Source organism: Cucurbita moschata, unplaced genomic scaffold (genome assembly GCF_002738365.1).
Source record: "Cucurbita moschata cultivar Rifu unplaced genomic scaffold, Cmos_1.0 Cmo_Scf00022, whole genome shotgun sequence".
In the NCBI taxonomy this organism is placed as follows: Eukaryota; Viridiplantae; Streptophyta; class Magnoliopsida; order Cucurbitales; family Cucurbitaceae; genus Cucurbita; species Cucurbita moschata.
This window is the reverse complement of record NW_019268538.1, coordinates 1,112,967-1,129,274: the sequence shown is the minus strand read 5'-3', so window position 1 is coordinate 1,129,274 and position 16,308 is coordinate 1,112,967. Positions and strand designations below refer to the sequence as shown.

Here is a 16,308-nt window from a genome sequence, read left to right as displayed (position 1 = left end):
TTTTTTTTTTTTTTTTTTTTTTTTTTTTTTTTTTTTTTTTTTTTTTTTTTTTTTTTTGTATATCTAGACATTCTTTCATTTTTCTTAATGAACACTCCGTTTCATAGAAAAAATAATTTTAAAAGTGAAACAACAGGTATTTATTAATTTTGGCATGCACTTGAAGTTTTTATTATCGAGTAACTGAGGATATGCCCCTATCTTTTCCTTGTTTCTGCAGGATAAGATTTTGTCTGATGATATATCGAACACTGGGTTTACCTCTGTTTCTCTTGTTGTTTTTTGAGCCTTTAAGCATTGCTTTTGAGACATTACAGGTAAATTTCTTGGAAATTTTCAGGATGATAGTTTCTATTTGTGTACTTATTGGCCTTTCAGTTGATCTGCTCATAATTATTTTTTACATTTCATCCTTTGGTGTATGGAAACTTTTGCAGGCAATTTTGGTTCATGGCTTTCAGTTGCTTGATATATGGCTCCATCATTCAGCTGAAAACTGCTCAAATTGTCAGATCTCCAAGTTTTTTAACATGACAATAGCTGGTATTATATTTTTGTCACAAATAGCACTTGATTGATAATTTCTTTTGAGATTTTATTTATTGTTTTAAGTTCATAACTTCTTGGAGTGGGCACTTAAAGGGGGGAGTTACCAAACTTGTTGGCCATATCTTCTTTTAGTAAAGCATTTAAAAGATAGTGGGAAGAACTTGCCAATAATGGCCACTAACTTCTTTTAGTGGGCATTTGAAGGTTTGGGGTTTCTCATAGAGTTTTAACCACTCTCAAGCTTTATGCTATCTTTGTATTCTTGTGTGTAGAATGTATGTTTTTAGAATTATCAATCTAGTTTGATCAATTAGATTGTGGAGAATTCAAAATCTTGAAGATAGGAACAAATTTTAATTTCTTCTTGATCATTGATCATCTTTTCAAGTAAATATGGAGGTAAATCATATCAATGTGACTTTCACAAAAATTGTTTATGAATCCAAGTTTGGTTGTCTGTTCAAGTCTAGTCTATCTCGCCCTATGCTGGTTGTTGCTCATTTGTTTTTGTCATGGTCTTGTCATTTCTCCAGCAAGTTTGTTTTTATGTTCAAGTTCATTTGCATGTTCAACTAGTTTGTTTGCTAAGGCATAACTGTTGAAATGATTCAAATGTTGTTTGCTGCCAGCCAGAGCATTCAATGGCTGTTCACTACCAGTTTTTATGACTCACATCTATTTGCTAAGGACCAAGTTAATTAACTCTTGAAACTATTATGACCATTTTTTCTTCTAATAATTTTCTGTGTTCTTGGCACAGACAGGTTCTTATTCTTGGATTTCTCTTGTAGTAACTCATTTATGTGGATCATAGATTTTAGAGCTTCTGATTGTATGCCAAGTTTCTCTCATCTATTTGATTCATACTCTCCTTCATTTGGAAACTCAGTCCCTTACATTTCTCTTGGTGGAATGACTATTGGCATTCATACTCTCCTTCATTTGGAAACTCAGTCCCTTACATATCTCTTGGTGGAATGACTGTTGGGTGTGGAAACAAGAAAGAGTGGATCCTTCACAACAAAATCGCTTTCCCAAGTCCTTGCATCCATAAAAATACTGGAAAATAATATATTTATCAAAGTTAATTTGGAGAGGAAAATATCCATAGAAAGTGAAATTCTTCATTTTGGAACTTGCTTAATTACCCAAGATATATGGCTGAAAAGATCTACATTTCTCCTAGATGTTGTCCAGTTGCAAAGGTTACACAAAAGATAAAGGCACCTTTTTAACACTTGCATCTGCGCCTCTGCTTATTATCTTCTGCTATTGAATGGTCTCTTTTCTGCCCAGGGGACTCCACCTTGCCGGCTACCCTGTTTTTTTTTAACAAGAAACATAACTCATCATTGAATAAATGAAAAAAGAGTAATGCTCAAAGGATACAAACTTGTGGGCCACCCTTTCAAAGAAAAAGAGATTCTTTGGCTCAACTTCTTGAGAGCTTTTAAGGATGATGTTCTGCATCTTCTTATCGGTCCTTCCATGGCTCTTAAGTCAGTGGATTTCCATGAGAAGCATCTTACTTGGTTCGATCCTTTTGACTTGGCTCGACTCAAGGCTTCTTCATGGTGTTTTCTTTCTGATCTTTTTCTGATCATTCTTTGATGGATTTATATCTCAATTGGAATGCTCTCATTTTTCTGTTGTAATTTTTCAGTTTTCCATTTGTTACTTTTTTTTTTTTCTCATGGTGGAGTTTGTAAGATTTGTTGTTTTTCTCATGATAGTTGGCTATCCTTAGTAAAAGCTTTTTGACGTGTGAAGTTACTTTCAGAACCTATTTGTCTGATTTTTTCTGTGATTTCTTGATGATTATAGGCTTACATTTACTTGGATTATTCTCGACCCTTTTACATAGCCTATGGCACTATGATGGTTGCACTTCTCAATGCTTGCTTTGAATCTTAGATTTACTCGGCTTCTTCTTAGTGTGCTCTTTTCAAATCTTCTGATATTCTTTTGTTATTTGATATTTATTTACATTGGGATGATTCTGTTTATCTTTTGTAGTTTTTGTTTTTTTTTTTTCACTCCCTTGTGGAGTTCGTATCTTTTTTCAGTCTCTAAATTAAGAGTTTTGTTTCTTGTTTCAAAAACAAAAGTTTCTGAGTAATGGACTAATGGGTTAATGGCAGGTTCGTTGTGGGAATTGAAAGGCAGTCTTATCCGAAATCTGGGATTTTTCCTTGACATGGCAACATTATTAATGGCACTTGGTCACTATGTGCATATATGGCGACTTCATGGAATGACATTTAATCTCGTGGATGCAGTCCTTTTCTTGCACATTCGTGTAAATATTATATGACCATTTGTACATTGAAATAGTAATTTTCGGTTGCAAATAGTTTCATATACTTTTTATTTATTTATTTGAGCAGGCCTTATTGAGTGCAATAATAAAGCGTATTAGAGTTTTCATGAAATTGATGAAAGCTTTAGGTGCTCTACACGCAGCTCTTCCTGATGCAACACCTGAAGAACTGCAAGCATACGATGACGAATGTGCTATCTGCAGGGTATGTAATGTTATGTTTAATTACCTTTTATCTCTTAGGTTTTAGTTGGTCAAAGGATGATAAAGTAGGGTAATGACAGGAACCTATGGCCAAGGCTAAGAAGTTAAACTGCAACCACCTTTTTCATCTTGCGTGCTTGAGATCTTGGTATGATTATGTGCTTTGCTTATGCTACCAGTTCTATGTTTTCAAGTATATGAAACAGTGGGTTAATTACAATGCAAATATCATGCCAGGTTGGATCAAGGTCTAAATGAGTATTATTCATGTCCTACTTGTCGAAAGCCACTTTTTGTAGGCCGACAAGAAAATGATGTAAATCCTCATGCAGGAGAAACTTTTAACGATGAGCAGCTTGCTCGTCAGATAAGTGCAGGAATTAATCGACAGAATTCTGCTATACCCACTCTTCCTGCCGGGATTTTCCCCAATCAGACACAGAATACTGTTGAAGGCAGTCCTTGGAGGTCTGTCCCGAGCCTTCAAATTTTGTTTTTCATTTCCATGCACGAGTAATTTTGAATCCTTTTATTATTTACCACATTGGTTAAGGTACTTCTCCATCCATCAATTATTGTGGAGAAAGCACTTCCAATAAGTTTGTTCTTTGGAAAGAAAAAAAAAAACATGAGGGTGATATGAAAGCAAATGGAACATGCAACTTTTTACTAGTCGATTACCTTTTTTTATCAACATGCTTCTAATTTAATAGGCAAGTTGATTTCCACCATTTCAATAAAAAAATATTCTACTGGCCTATTCACGTTTATCTTTCTCTCTTAATTTATAGAAGCACAAGTCTTGATCCTAGTTGGTTGCATGACTGGGCTAGCCAGAGCGTGGATGGGGCTGGCCCATCAAATGCTGCTAGATCTGCTGGATTGGGTAGAGTTCAGATGATGATGAGACATCTTGCATCTGTTGGTGAAACTTACGCGCAGACATCCATTGAAGAATCTGCTTGGGGCCTTTGGCCTCTCAATCCATCGCAGGTTGTTGCTGGTGGTTCACAAGTTCCTCGGAGTGTTGTTGGAAGACATCCTGGTAGTACGGGTGGTTTAAACATGAATGTGCCTCGTGCTTCAAATGACAATTTAGCCAATATACTCGCCATGGCAGAGACAGTACGAGAAGTTCTGCCTCATGTCCCTGATGAGTTAATTTTCCAGGTAAATTCGAATTCATCTCTCCTGATATTCTTCTGGTTTATGATTTTAGATTGTTGACTACTTGGAATTTATCGGTTGCTTTCCCATTTCCTCCATTCGAAGCAAGGAAAAATTAGTTTGGCTAGCATCCAAGTACTATAAATATCAGATACTTAGATATTCCTACACTTGTGTCATGGATTAACCACATATTAAACTCACAAATATACGTCGAACACTTGTTAAACATAATATACACATTGACTCCATGAACATAAGTTGAACAATTATTGGATCTTAAAACTAAGGTAATGGACACAAAAAGAAATATAGGAGAAAAATAATGAATTTGGGGCGAAATAATGAATATATTCCCTTAAATTTGGTAGTTTTGTTTATTTATTTAACATTATTATTTTAACCATACAGAACTTATGATTAAAAGTTCAAAGAATACAAATTCCCAAAGGGAGTGAAAAAGGAAAATTAGAAACAACAAAGACAATCATATAGAGAAAAACCATGAATAAGAACTTTTGCATGGACCTAACAAAATACATAGCTGTAGCTGTGAAAATGACTCTATTATTGATTTTTGCTACCATTTTGAGAAACTTGTGAAGGCCATTAAATAAGGGAAGTGGTCCTATCCATTACTTAGTATCTAGGATTTATTTTTAATGTTACCTATTATCTAGGGATTTATTTAGCCTTTTTTGTATTATAGAAGGCACATGTACCTTGTGCTTGAGGTGGTTTCCATATATGTTACTGTTATTACGATTCCTCAGATTCTTATCTTGTATTTAAGGTGCAAATTGTCTTCTTCATCATTCTTATCGATATGATGAGAAGTTTTTGCATTGACAATTTGTTTTTAAAGAAATCTAGGAATTTCCAACAACAAAAATCCTCTTTGGTTAGATGGGTTCATTTAGGCTCATTTGAAGGCCTCTTTTATTCTCTCACCAACCTCTTTGTTGGACATTTTATCCAAGATTTTTATCGCATTTAGAATGCTTTTATTTTTTCGTTGTTCTCTCATTTGTGAAGTTTGTAACTTTTGAGCATTAATTTTTTTTTCATTTCATTGATGAAATTTCGCACTTTTGTTAAAAAAAAAAAACAGCAAATGAGATATGACTTTGCAAACAATAATAGTAATAATAAGATTTCATCAATGAGAAGTTAGTGTTCCATATATGAAATTTTTCATTGATGAAATGTTACTATTATTATTGTCAATGTTACATAGTAACATTTCATCAATGATAATATGTAACCATATCGGTGCTTATTGAAATGTTTCTATTATTAGTTTAGGGCTTCCATATATGTCTATATATATTTGACTCGGGTGTATGGAATAAGATAAGTTATTCTCCCATATTTATGTCTCACATTAAGACTTCTAATTGCCCTCCAACTCATCCGTTCCCCTATTCCTTCCCATCACACCCTAACTAAGTCTATCTCCCTACTCATCTACCCTAAAAGTATCTCGCCCTTTGCACCCTAAAACTATCTCCAACTCACCTACTTCCAAAAGCACCTCCCAGATCCTTCTTTATGCAACATTGGACTTTCTCCCCGCATAAAACTTTCCTCTTTTTTCTAAGTTATTTTTTAATATAAAAAAATAAAAACCTCCCCCACTAACTATGCAACCGTACTCTCTACTTTTACCTTCCACTAAAAGCAACTTATTCATCAAACATATTCTTCTTTAATAAGCACCGATGGAGCTTGCATCGGCACTTGTGACTTCATGCATGAAAGAAACTCACATTAGAGCATCTATCGCTCCTTAACTTCCTCAGTCCCTACAGTTGATACAGATGATTAAATGTCAAATGATGACATGACGTGCATATAGACAAGCATAGGTTGATTTAGCATGATGTGGTAGAAAAATAGTAGAAATGAATGGATGACTACAAAATAGAGTGGTGAGATTTTTAAGAGGTGATTTAATATGTTGCTTCGAAAAGAAAATATGTTGCGTGTACCACCTTATTTTGCTTGCTTGTGTACTTTTTTATGTCATCTCTCTGTCACAACATGCTAAATCAGTTAGTATTCGTCTAATTGATATGTTATGTCACCATTTTGTTACCAATGTCAGCTATAGGGACGAAATAAAATCACAACTTAAAATTCAAAGCTTAATTGGAACTTTTAAAATTCTAGGACTAAATAGGCATAACCACCACACTTTAGGGACTAAATTTGTACTGTAAGCTAAATTTTAAGAGTGAAAAATATAGAGCTTAAGCATACAAAATACACAAGTATTATTGGCTCGAGTCTTTTTAGTAACTTGTTAAATTATTTAGAAAAATAACGTGTTCTTTTGACGTTTTCAAATAGGTTGATATAAGTTACTATATCATTAGAAATCAAAGTAGGTAGCTAGTTTTTTCAACCTCTTTTATCATATTTGATTACTTTCTTATGAGATATCATAGATGAGTAAAAGAACTTAGAAACTTGTCCTTGTCGTGTCAATGTATTAGACTTCTAGAAAATTATGTTCCATCAGGTTCGTGTTGTGTCTTCTTGGTATCCATGTTCCTTGGTTCCCCTTCAATGCCTATCTAAAATATTCGAGATTCTATATTTTAAAGTATTACACAGTGTGTTTCGTTTAAAGACTACTCAAAGACTACTCTAGAAACGTTTCAAAACTGGCTCTCTCTGGAGAAATATGAATAGTTCCATTACACTGGTAATCATTTCTTCCTGTCTTTCTACCTCTCTACTATCCCATCTTATTTCAGACATCCATATCGTAGTAGTTCATAATTATGCTGTTAACAGGTTTGTGGTATGTAGCAATTAATATTCTTATGATGCAACATTAGGTTTCATCTTTATTTATTTAAAATCATATTCTGTCTTATAAAGTATATGTTAAATTTATATGTTAGGCTCAACACTAGTTTACATTCATAGTAAGAATTTTTGCAATATCATTTTCCATCTCTTTTTATATGCTTCAGAGGGATCCCCCATGTTGCAGGATTTACAGCGGACTAATTCTGTCACGGTCACTGTGAATAATCTTCTTCAGATGTGATCGCCATCCCAATGGCATTCTTGTTTGCTTGTGCGTCGTATGATATTTTCAGATCCTACCCTTCCCAGGTAACCAAAGCTCAAGGAGAAGTTAGGTAAAGGTAATCGTATCGGTTAAATTAACAGACATCCGATTTCTTCTCATCTTTCTTTATCTCTGCATTTGATCATAATTTTTTTCTCCTTTTAAATATTAAACATATATATATGCTTGCTTTCAAGTAGCCAATTGTATCCAGCTCAGTTTCAAAGGAAAAAAATGGTGTGAATGTAAAACTCTCATTTTTCTTCCCCGAGTTGCAGATCGTAGATCACTGCATTCCCGACCCCGCCTCTCTCCCCCGAACTACTTTGTGTATTTGTCTGCATCACTTAGCAAAAACCTCCATAATAAATGAAGGATTTGGCTATTGTACATAGTGATGTACATATGGATGGCTGTATTTTGCTTTTAACTATAAGCCAGTAGTGTCTCCAGTCATCTCTTTGCAGCTTAGAGATAGAAGGATACAGAATAAAATGGCCCCTACTTGCGTTGCAGGTATCATTTAACAGATGCAATTTGGATTAAAGTTCTGTAACTGTGAGTGATCAGTTGATGATATTTGTTCTGCAAGTAAATCAAATTTGGTGGTCATAATGTGAAGGTCATTATTCAGATTCTTGAATTGTAACACTCTCAAGTGAGAGCTCGAGTTGTTGCGTTACATTCATCGATCAATTCTAGTTCATCTAGGTTAAACTCGTCCAATCTTTTCGAGATTGCAAAGCATGATGATATCATTTCCAAATCTAAAAAATTTATATTTCTTTCCACCCTACAAGAAAATCCAGAATTAGATGGATGTCAACCGTCCCTATCGATGTCGTGCTGACTTCATCAAGGAGCCAATAACATATCTCTTAGGCTTCCTTTGGGATTGTTGTAGCCTTTAAAAATAATTGTTCGTAGTATGTCTTTAAAATATATAAATTTCATAAAAATACAAATTAGTTTTTCGTAAATTTCAAATTTGAACGTAAAACTGATAGACGCGATGCTTGTCTTACATTTATTTATGGTTCTAAAAAATTTTCATCGTCTCGATAAAAGACGATAAAATTAGACATTTTAGTGATTATTTTTATTATGTATTTTCTCAACTTTTGTACGGCATAATAGAACGGTTGAGTCGTTGAATTTGAAGTAAGACAAGTATTAAAAAAACAAGTGTAAGGGTCTAACTGAAAAGGTGGCAACGGTCATGTAACCCTTCATGATCACATCACACCCTTTTGAGTTCCTTAACAAGGCCAACGCCTATAACCATGTCCCCTAATTCCCTTTCCCAAAAGTTTCCAAACCAAACCCAAAAAAGATGACAAAAACGTATGCAATTCTACGGAAGAAACTCGAAGAACTTGAACGACAAGTACAACTCTCTCGCAACAACGTTCACCCTTCCCTCCTCCAAGATATCCACCAAAAGTGGCTTTTCATAGCCAATCTCCTCTCCGCCGAGGTCGCCTCATGCCCAAGCAAGCCTCGACATTTGAAGCACATTGCCCGCCGCCTTGCCCAACTCGAACCCGCCTTCCGCAATTGCAAAGCCGAGGACTTGGTCGATCATGTTGACGATGTGTCTACTTGTTCTTGCACTGAGTCGTGCTTGAACGACGATGGAGACGTAGCGAGTAGTTGTTTGGATGACGAGGAGGAGGGTGGGGAGTTTTATGAGTGTGTGGAGAATGAAAAAGAAGAGAAGGAAGAGAGAAAAATGGTGAGAGTTGGAACATTGTGGGGAGCAATGGCCAGTGGCTGTCTCATTGGTATGGCTTTAATGAGTATTGCTGTTTTTTCCATTGAGTGTTTTGGTCATCTTCAAGTTCAACAAAATGGAGGTTTTGTTACTCCAACTTAGAAATTTATAATAAAAATGGTTCGTGATTTCAGGTTAGAATTTAGTCAAGATCAAATTTGTAATTTGTAATGTTGATTCAATTCGAGAGAGCTATTGGGGTTTTGAGAAAAGCACGACCCTAACCCCTAAACCTGTAACTCTCGTTATGAACCACTGATGGAGTATTAACTCATTCACTTGCCCATCTCGGTTGACTAGCACCTTCTTCTCTATTGGATCAAACACGTTCATGATATCTACATTCAACTGTGCTCCGGAGACACGGTCGAAGCACGACATGCTTCAGTTTAGGGTGTCTTCTAGTATTAGAAGAAGTCCGTCGTAGACCTCGTGAAAAAAAAAATTTAAAAAAAGGTTGGAAATACCTTTTTTTGGAATTGGTTTACTTTTATCCAAGTTTTTTTCAAAAGGGAGTTAATTTGGATTATTTACCAAGAAATGAGAAAAAGAAAAAGAAAATAAAAAAGAAAACCAGGTTGCTAGGGTTCGCTGCGAGACAATGAAGGCGCTGTAGATTCAATTTCAGTCGTCAAATTCTCTTGCATTCGCATCGTTTCTGAAGCTATGGAGAATCAGGTTGCTAGGGTTCGCTGCCAGAGAATTGGCTGCAACGCCACCTTTACTGAGGACGACAATCCCGAAGGTTCCTGCCAATACCATGATTCGGTACGTTAATTCACTCGTGCCCTTTCTTCTCTTATCGACCTTCATACGCTGAGAATTGCGGATCGTTGTTCTTGATTTTCAGTTTGGAATTTGTAAAACCATCCTTACTTGTGTATCTGTTCGTTATGGAAACCAAAGAAGATGAATTAGTTTAGTCTGGCAGTGAGTGTTCAGAAATTCTTGTCTAGCATTTTGGATTATATTGCTCATTGCTGGTTTAACATAATTTTTTTAACAATGCTTACAAGATCGTTTAAGTTGATTTACAACTGTTCTCTCATGACGATAGGACCTTTTTGGTCCTGCGACCTCCAATGGTATTAAGAAAATGTTATAGACTAGAAAATTGCCAAATCGTTTAGTTAGAGACTTCGTGGTTCATACGAACTATAGTTTCAAACTTCAGCGGCTGGTGAGGTGCACTGAATTTCCTCAGTTCTGTATTTCATCGTCGTGATTGTAGCAGGGGTCAATGAAAAGATTCTTGAGTGGTTTAAAACCATTTTAACACATTGGGATGTAACATTATATTTTATGCTCACATAAGTTGAAAATTGTACAACGGTACTATTTTTCTTCATTGACCATCTTTTATAAAGTTTCTCAACTAGAAGTTAAAAAGCCATAAGAGCTCTCACAATTATGACTTCATGAGCCTGGCTGAAGTCTGAGGTTATGTTGGCCTCAACAGTTTCTCAACTAGTAGTTGTAAAACCCCAACCTATCTTGCCAGAAGGCTCTAAAGGTTGGGTCCATGACAAATTTCAGCTCCAAAACCGTTAAAGCTTTCATGGTTGTAACCCTTCTCAACTGAGTTGACTGCAAAGTTTGGGCTATGCAAACCCCAACAGTTTCTTAACCAAGGACAAACCTTCAACTTTAAAGCCTTTAGTAGTTGGCTCCGTGGTGAACTTCGGCTACACACATAAAAGTTCTCTCAGTAGTAATCCTGAATTAGCCAAGTCTAATGACGTATAATTGTAGTTAGTTTGTTATCCTTGTTATAAGTTTGTTCAGGGATCCTGTTAAGTTTCTGTTGTATTTGTCATTAGGCAGGTTTATTCAAACTACTTGCGGCTCCTTTCTGTATTTCAAAAGATTATGTCAAAATTCTTTTGTATCGTACAAATTCCACTGTGCCTATTGAATGTATGAGGATAATTAATTAAACTCCGATTTCCATTAAAGTCAATTATGAAATCTAAAGCCATGCAAGCACTAGCTGTTAAACAATCGTGAAAATCTCATCCAAGAATTCAAGATAATGCAATCATAGTAGTTGCAGCTTGAGCAATGTCCTCATAACTGAGTTGTCCACCTCAAGTTGATCCTTCTCTCTGCCCCTTACTTCGGGCAAGCTACTGCCCCTTACTTCCTGAAATTGCTACAGGTACCCAATGTCCGAAAGGATTGAACTACCTACTCTTTATTTGGAGGTGAATCTTAGAACAGTTGAAGTTGTGGTCTTATGGAACATTGGTCACATCCCTTATGATGTAAGATTGAAAGATTCAAACCTTCCTCCTTGGTGCGGAAATAGATGTGGCCAAAACTATAAAGATTGGCGTAGTCGCTCATAGGGACTTTGAAAGGAGGGTTGATTGCCTTGTTGCTCAAGGCTGTGATATCGTAGACCACCCTTGGGACCCCTGGAGGTTTCAGCTGAGATTGAACAGATGTAGGCTTTGGGGTAGGGCGTCAACTCTCTTGTTTTCGTAACTTGCAGCTTGAAAGGCGCTTTTGGTACATCTAAGCTTATGCAGGTGGTACTTGAAATTGTATGTATAATAATACTCTCAGTTTAATGTGTATAAAAAAAAACTCAGTTAATTAAAAACAACTATTTAGTTGTAACATGCTTTCCTCCACAAATTATGTTATCTTTTTCCTTTGCTGTGTAGCGTATATTTTACTAATTCTCTCTTTGCCTGTTTACATGCTCCTCGGCCATGGGCTTGGTTCATATTTGTGTTTCCCATTTTTCCAGGGAGTAAGTTCTCATCCACCTATGGCTCTAAGAATATCTTAGTTTCTTTTCATCCAATGATCATATTTTCTTTAAAATATATATTTGATATATGGTTGAGGTCGAAATAATTTTTACAGCCTCTATTTCATGATGGGATGAAAGAATGGAGCTGTTGCAAGAAAAGAAGCCACGACTTCAGTTTATTTTTAGAGATTCCAGGGTCAGATCCCTTTTCACGATTTTAGTTTTAGTTGAAAATCAATGCAATGTTGTTGCTCTTATCTGAGTTTTGCCTAGAAGTGAACTTTAAATGTTCAGTAGCATACCATCCATAATTGATATGATCTTATGTTTGTTGATTCCATTCCCCCATTTGCCTAGAATACAAATATCAATATTGTTTATGCAGCTGCAGATATTTTATAAAAATACTGATCAAATCCCACCCACAGGACCAATAACCGTTTTTTTAATTCGTCAATTTTTTTTATTACATTTACCATTTTCTTAAATGTAATTGTATATTCATTTTTATATTCAAATTCCTGTCTTGGGTCCTGTGTCTGCAACAATGCCCCCTCACATTCTAAAATATGGGTGATGTGATTTTTATTTTTCTTTTTTATTTGTGACGATCTAGTACAGTTTGCATCCCCATCAACTATTTTTTTCAAGACAATTGTCTGACCGTACTACATTTGGTTTCTAAGAAAGCTTGCAAGATTTTGTGTTTTTTCTTTTTTAAAGAACCAACTTTCAATGAGAAAAATGATAGGATACAAGGGCATACAAAAAAAAAAACGAGCCCACAAAAGGAAGCCCCATTACAGAAAGCTACTCTAATCAAGTAAGATAAGACTTAAAGAGTAAGTGCACTGGAAGACTTACACAATTGTTATCCTCTCCCTGATGGACCCAACCCTAGTTGCTGCCGTCGAACTAACTCTAACCGCTGTTGTCACCCAACTGCCGTAGACCGGTTGTCTTTGTATGCCGTCCTCATTCATGAGCTTATTCTTTGGGTTTAGCTTGCAAAAACTCCTCTCTCTAATTGGTTAGCTTCAACAGTCATATGTGACATGTTCAGCAAAGAATGTATTTTGTTTTGCTAACCTAATCTATCCACAATTTATATAAGTGAGCATGTATGTAATTTGTGTTTAAGACTAAGATTGAAGGTATGAACACGCTTAGGTTGGTTTTCAAAAGCTTTTTAAGTTGAATCCAAGTTGTAGTTTTTATATTGACCTTTTTTACTGAAGATGCAAGACCGGAAAACATACAACGGAAAAGCCAGTTTTGACCAAGCCTACCACGTCCGTGAAGAAGCCAAGTCCGGCTCCTGTGTCTTCCATGACAAATACATTAGGAAAAGAGTCATGCGCTAGGTGCCGGCAAGGTTTCTTTTGTTCAGATCATGGTAAGCCCGTTTTGTTACTTTTTTTCTAATTCTTCTCCGAAATTGTGGTGTTGTTGGGGCTTAGATATTTTTATTATGAGTATGAAGTTGCAGTAACAGAAAACCTTCTGTATTGATCAATTACAGAAAACCTTCTGTATTGATCAATTTTTGCGGAAAATTTGAGAGGATTGGAATATGTATAGTAAAGATTCATAAAATTTGTTAAGCTTATCTTAGCCGTGTTAATGGACCATCTGCACAGAATTCAGCTAAAAAGTGTTGTTTTCATAGATTGAAGTTCAAATGCTTTGAGTGATTGTCTTCTTCTCAGTTCTATGTTTTAAAATCTCTCTGCATCCTGTTCTATTATATGTTGTCACAATTTTGCATCCAGGAGTGTGCGAATTCCTTGATTTTCTGTCATGGTTGATGAGTTTGGTATTCTTATCTTTTTCTCAACTATATGCTGTAATCTAATCCAAGTTTTGATCTTAGGTTCACAAGTCCAAGGCAATAACAAATCTATTAATCAAGCCTCAAATTTACCCCCTGCAAGCAATATAGATTCTCAGGTCTCGCCTGCTCCAGCAAAAAAGACAGTAGGCATAAATGAACCTCAGATCTGCAAGAATAAGGGATGTGGTAAAACTTTCACAGAGATGGATAATCATGACACTGCCTGTAGTTACCATCCCGGACCTGCAGTCTTTCATGACCGGCTGAGAGGGGTGAGATACATATGTTTACTAAACTTGAAATAACACTATTTTTATCATCATGGTGCTTCAATATAAACTGCCAAACAATGATATTTATATTTTCTTGTTGTACTATACGTTTGATTTTCAGTGGAAATGCTGCGACGTTCACGTTAAGGAATTTGACGAGTTTATGGAAATTCCACCCTGCACTCATGGTTGGCACAATGCAGATTCAGCATAACTATACAACAGAGGCGGATGAGGTATCTAGAAGTATATTATGAGGATGTTCTCTGCACTCTTATCTTCTTTATATATATATATGAAATCAGTAAGTTTTTGTTTCTTATTATGTGAAATCTCACTCTAGACATAACGATATTGCATATTCTATATTAATGTATTCGTGACTTGTTGAACTAGCGGGAGCTTTGCAAAAATTCTATATTTCCTTTAGAGACATATATCTCACAATTAGGTATATGGGATAGGGTTTCCAAGATCTTTATTGTTCTTCGTTTTATAGTGCAACCTTGTGTTTCTATGAAGACTTCAGAGAGTGGACTGGTTGGTCATATCTGATTCTGGCGTTCTGTTCCTTTTGACTTATGAACAGGAGAAATATCTGTGGAGATCAAGGTACCCTCATCAAGCATATATACAAAATGAAGCTGCGTGTTGTTTCTGCATTTCGCGTTCTACTCTCTCGATTGAACTTTTAAATTGATCATAGAGAGATGTGCTTGCATATGTCTTGACCGTCGAATGTTATGAACTGCTGATCCTGCAATATAACAGTCTTAACCCTTGGAAGCTATATAATTGATATCATCATATTCGCTACAAATGCTCATTTTATGTGTGGTTTCAATAATTGAACATTGCACTCTCCTGTCATCTGTGATAGAAAATGACAGTTTGACTGAGTGAGTGATATTGTATCCATTACATGTTCTATCTGTTCTAACTTCCACGAGTTTCAATTTCAATATAGGGTTTCCTCTTTGATAGGATTGTGTATATTGGGAATTTCAGCTACTTTTGTTACTGCTGCATATGAAGCTCTTTGCAACGGTAATTTCTTATTTTATTTTACCCATTTGATTACGTTTTTATCTCTTTTATCTTTTTGGTTTGTGAGAAGGAAATACTGAAGCCTATTTCTGTTTCTTACCTTTATTATTATCATTATTTTTACCACTGTTATCACTGCAACAATTTCTTTACACATAAAGGAATGAAGCTTTACATTTTGCATAAAGAATAATAATCTTTGAAAAATAGATATTTTAAATTATTGTTTTATTTAATATTTTTTATTATTTATTTTACATTTTATAATTAAGAAATGATAAAATTATGACTTTTTTCTTTTTTCTTTTGAAAAATAGGATGCAAACAATCTTTATTTTGTCACGGTCTGATTTTGCTTCCATATTTAGTCAATCACTATACAAATATTTGGATTTAACGAAAATTTATAGCATAAGGACTAAAATAATTGTGTTTGCATTATCAATTCTCTTCGAGGAATTTTGAACCAAAGACAACAAGGAAGGGATAGCATGACATTGACGAGTAATTAGCATTTAGTCTTGTGTTAATCATGGAATATCGGTTGGATTCAAACGATTTAATCAAAAGAAGGAACGAACCTTGAATACTTGTGTCACTTGAAATCTCATTATTTGTTTGAAAGTCCTGTTCACTGGTCCAAAAACGTTCTCTATCTCTATAAAGTGAACATCTTGACTCGGTCTGAGGTGGAAAGCTGTACTCATGTTAAATTCTGTCTCTTGTAAACGAAAGAGCTCCTGCCAGAAATACCTAATGAAGACAGGGTCCCCTGTCGCTGACAATTGAGTGTGGCATTCCATGCAATGAAGATATTATCGAAAAAATATCTGAGCGAGTCTTGCCCATTTAAGGAATATGGATAATCTCATTGCACGAAATTTGTATCATTATTATGGTAAATCAATCGTCAAAACAAAAGGGCAGAAAAATGACAATAAATTAAAATGGACATTAAAATTATAAGTTTTTTTTGGGAAGAAATTTGAAAATTTCCTCCTCCTAACTACTCATTCAAATTGATAGACTGAGCACATTGAGTTTGGTAGGTGAAATTATTGAGAGTATATATATATATATATATAGGGTTTGGTTATTTATATAACAATTGCATTTATTTTTCATCTATACATTCAAACCTTCCTTATAATTAAATGTAAAGAATACAATAATTCATCACAATAATTTTAAATTATAAATTATGAAATGGACTTTTCAACACCCAAATATTCAGCTTCTTATTACCATTCAATATCCACGTGATATAAAGATACTATATTCAACCATTTTTAGGT

General features: G+C 35.1%; 2 protein-coding genes across 4 annotated transcripts in view; both read left to right on the top strand.

Moving 5' to 3' along the window:
* LOC111459248 (E3 ubiquitin protein ligase RIN2-like) overlaps positions 1 to 7,958 on the top strand; it is a 13,660-nt gene extending 5,702 nt beyond the window's left edge. For all 3 annotated transcript variants that reach the window (XM_023102053.1, XM_023102055.1, XM_023102054.1), the window contains exons 6-13: positions 221 to 317; positions 438 to 543; positions 2,691 to 2,848; positions 2,937 to 3,074; positions 3,154 to 3,221; positions 3,311 to 3,541; positions 3,865 to 4,243; positions 7,245 to 7,958. In XM_023102053.1, coding sequence (XP_022957821.1) covers positions 221 to 317; positions 438 to 543; positions 2,691 to 2,848; positions 2,937 to 3,074; positions 3,154 to 3,221; positions 3,311 to 3,541; positions 3,865 to 4,243; positions 7,245 to 7,301 — 1,234 coding nt within the window. In that variant the 3' untranslated portion in view covers positions 7,302 to 7,958. The remainder of the gene's footprint in view (positions 1 to 220; positions 318 to 437; positions 544 to 2,690; positions 2,849 to 2,936; positions 3,075 to 3,153; positions 3,222 to 3,310; positions 3,542 to 3,864; positions 4,244 to 7,244) is intronic.
* Positions 7,959 to 9,649: 1,691 nt separating this feature from the next.
* On the top strand, positions 9,650 to 14,959 carry LOC111459249 (cysteine and histidine-rich domain-containing protein RAR1). Its single transcript, XM_023102057.1, has 7 exons — positions 9,650 to 9,867; positions 11,855 to 11,857; positions 11,974 to 12,056; positions 13,099 to 13,256; positions 13,734 to 13,966; positions 14,088 to 14,202; positions 14,556 to 14,959. The coding sequence occupies exons 1-6, from the start codon at positions 9,766 to 9,768 to the stop codon at positions 14,178 to 14,180; spliced, it is 672 nt and encodes a 223-aa protein (XP_022957825.1). The 5' UTR covers positions 9,650 to 9,765; the 3' UTR covers positions 14,181 to 14,202; positions 14,556 to 14,959.
* Positions 14,960 to 16,308: the final 1,349 nt, after the last annotated feature.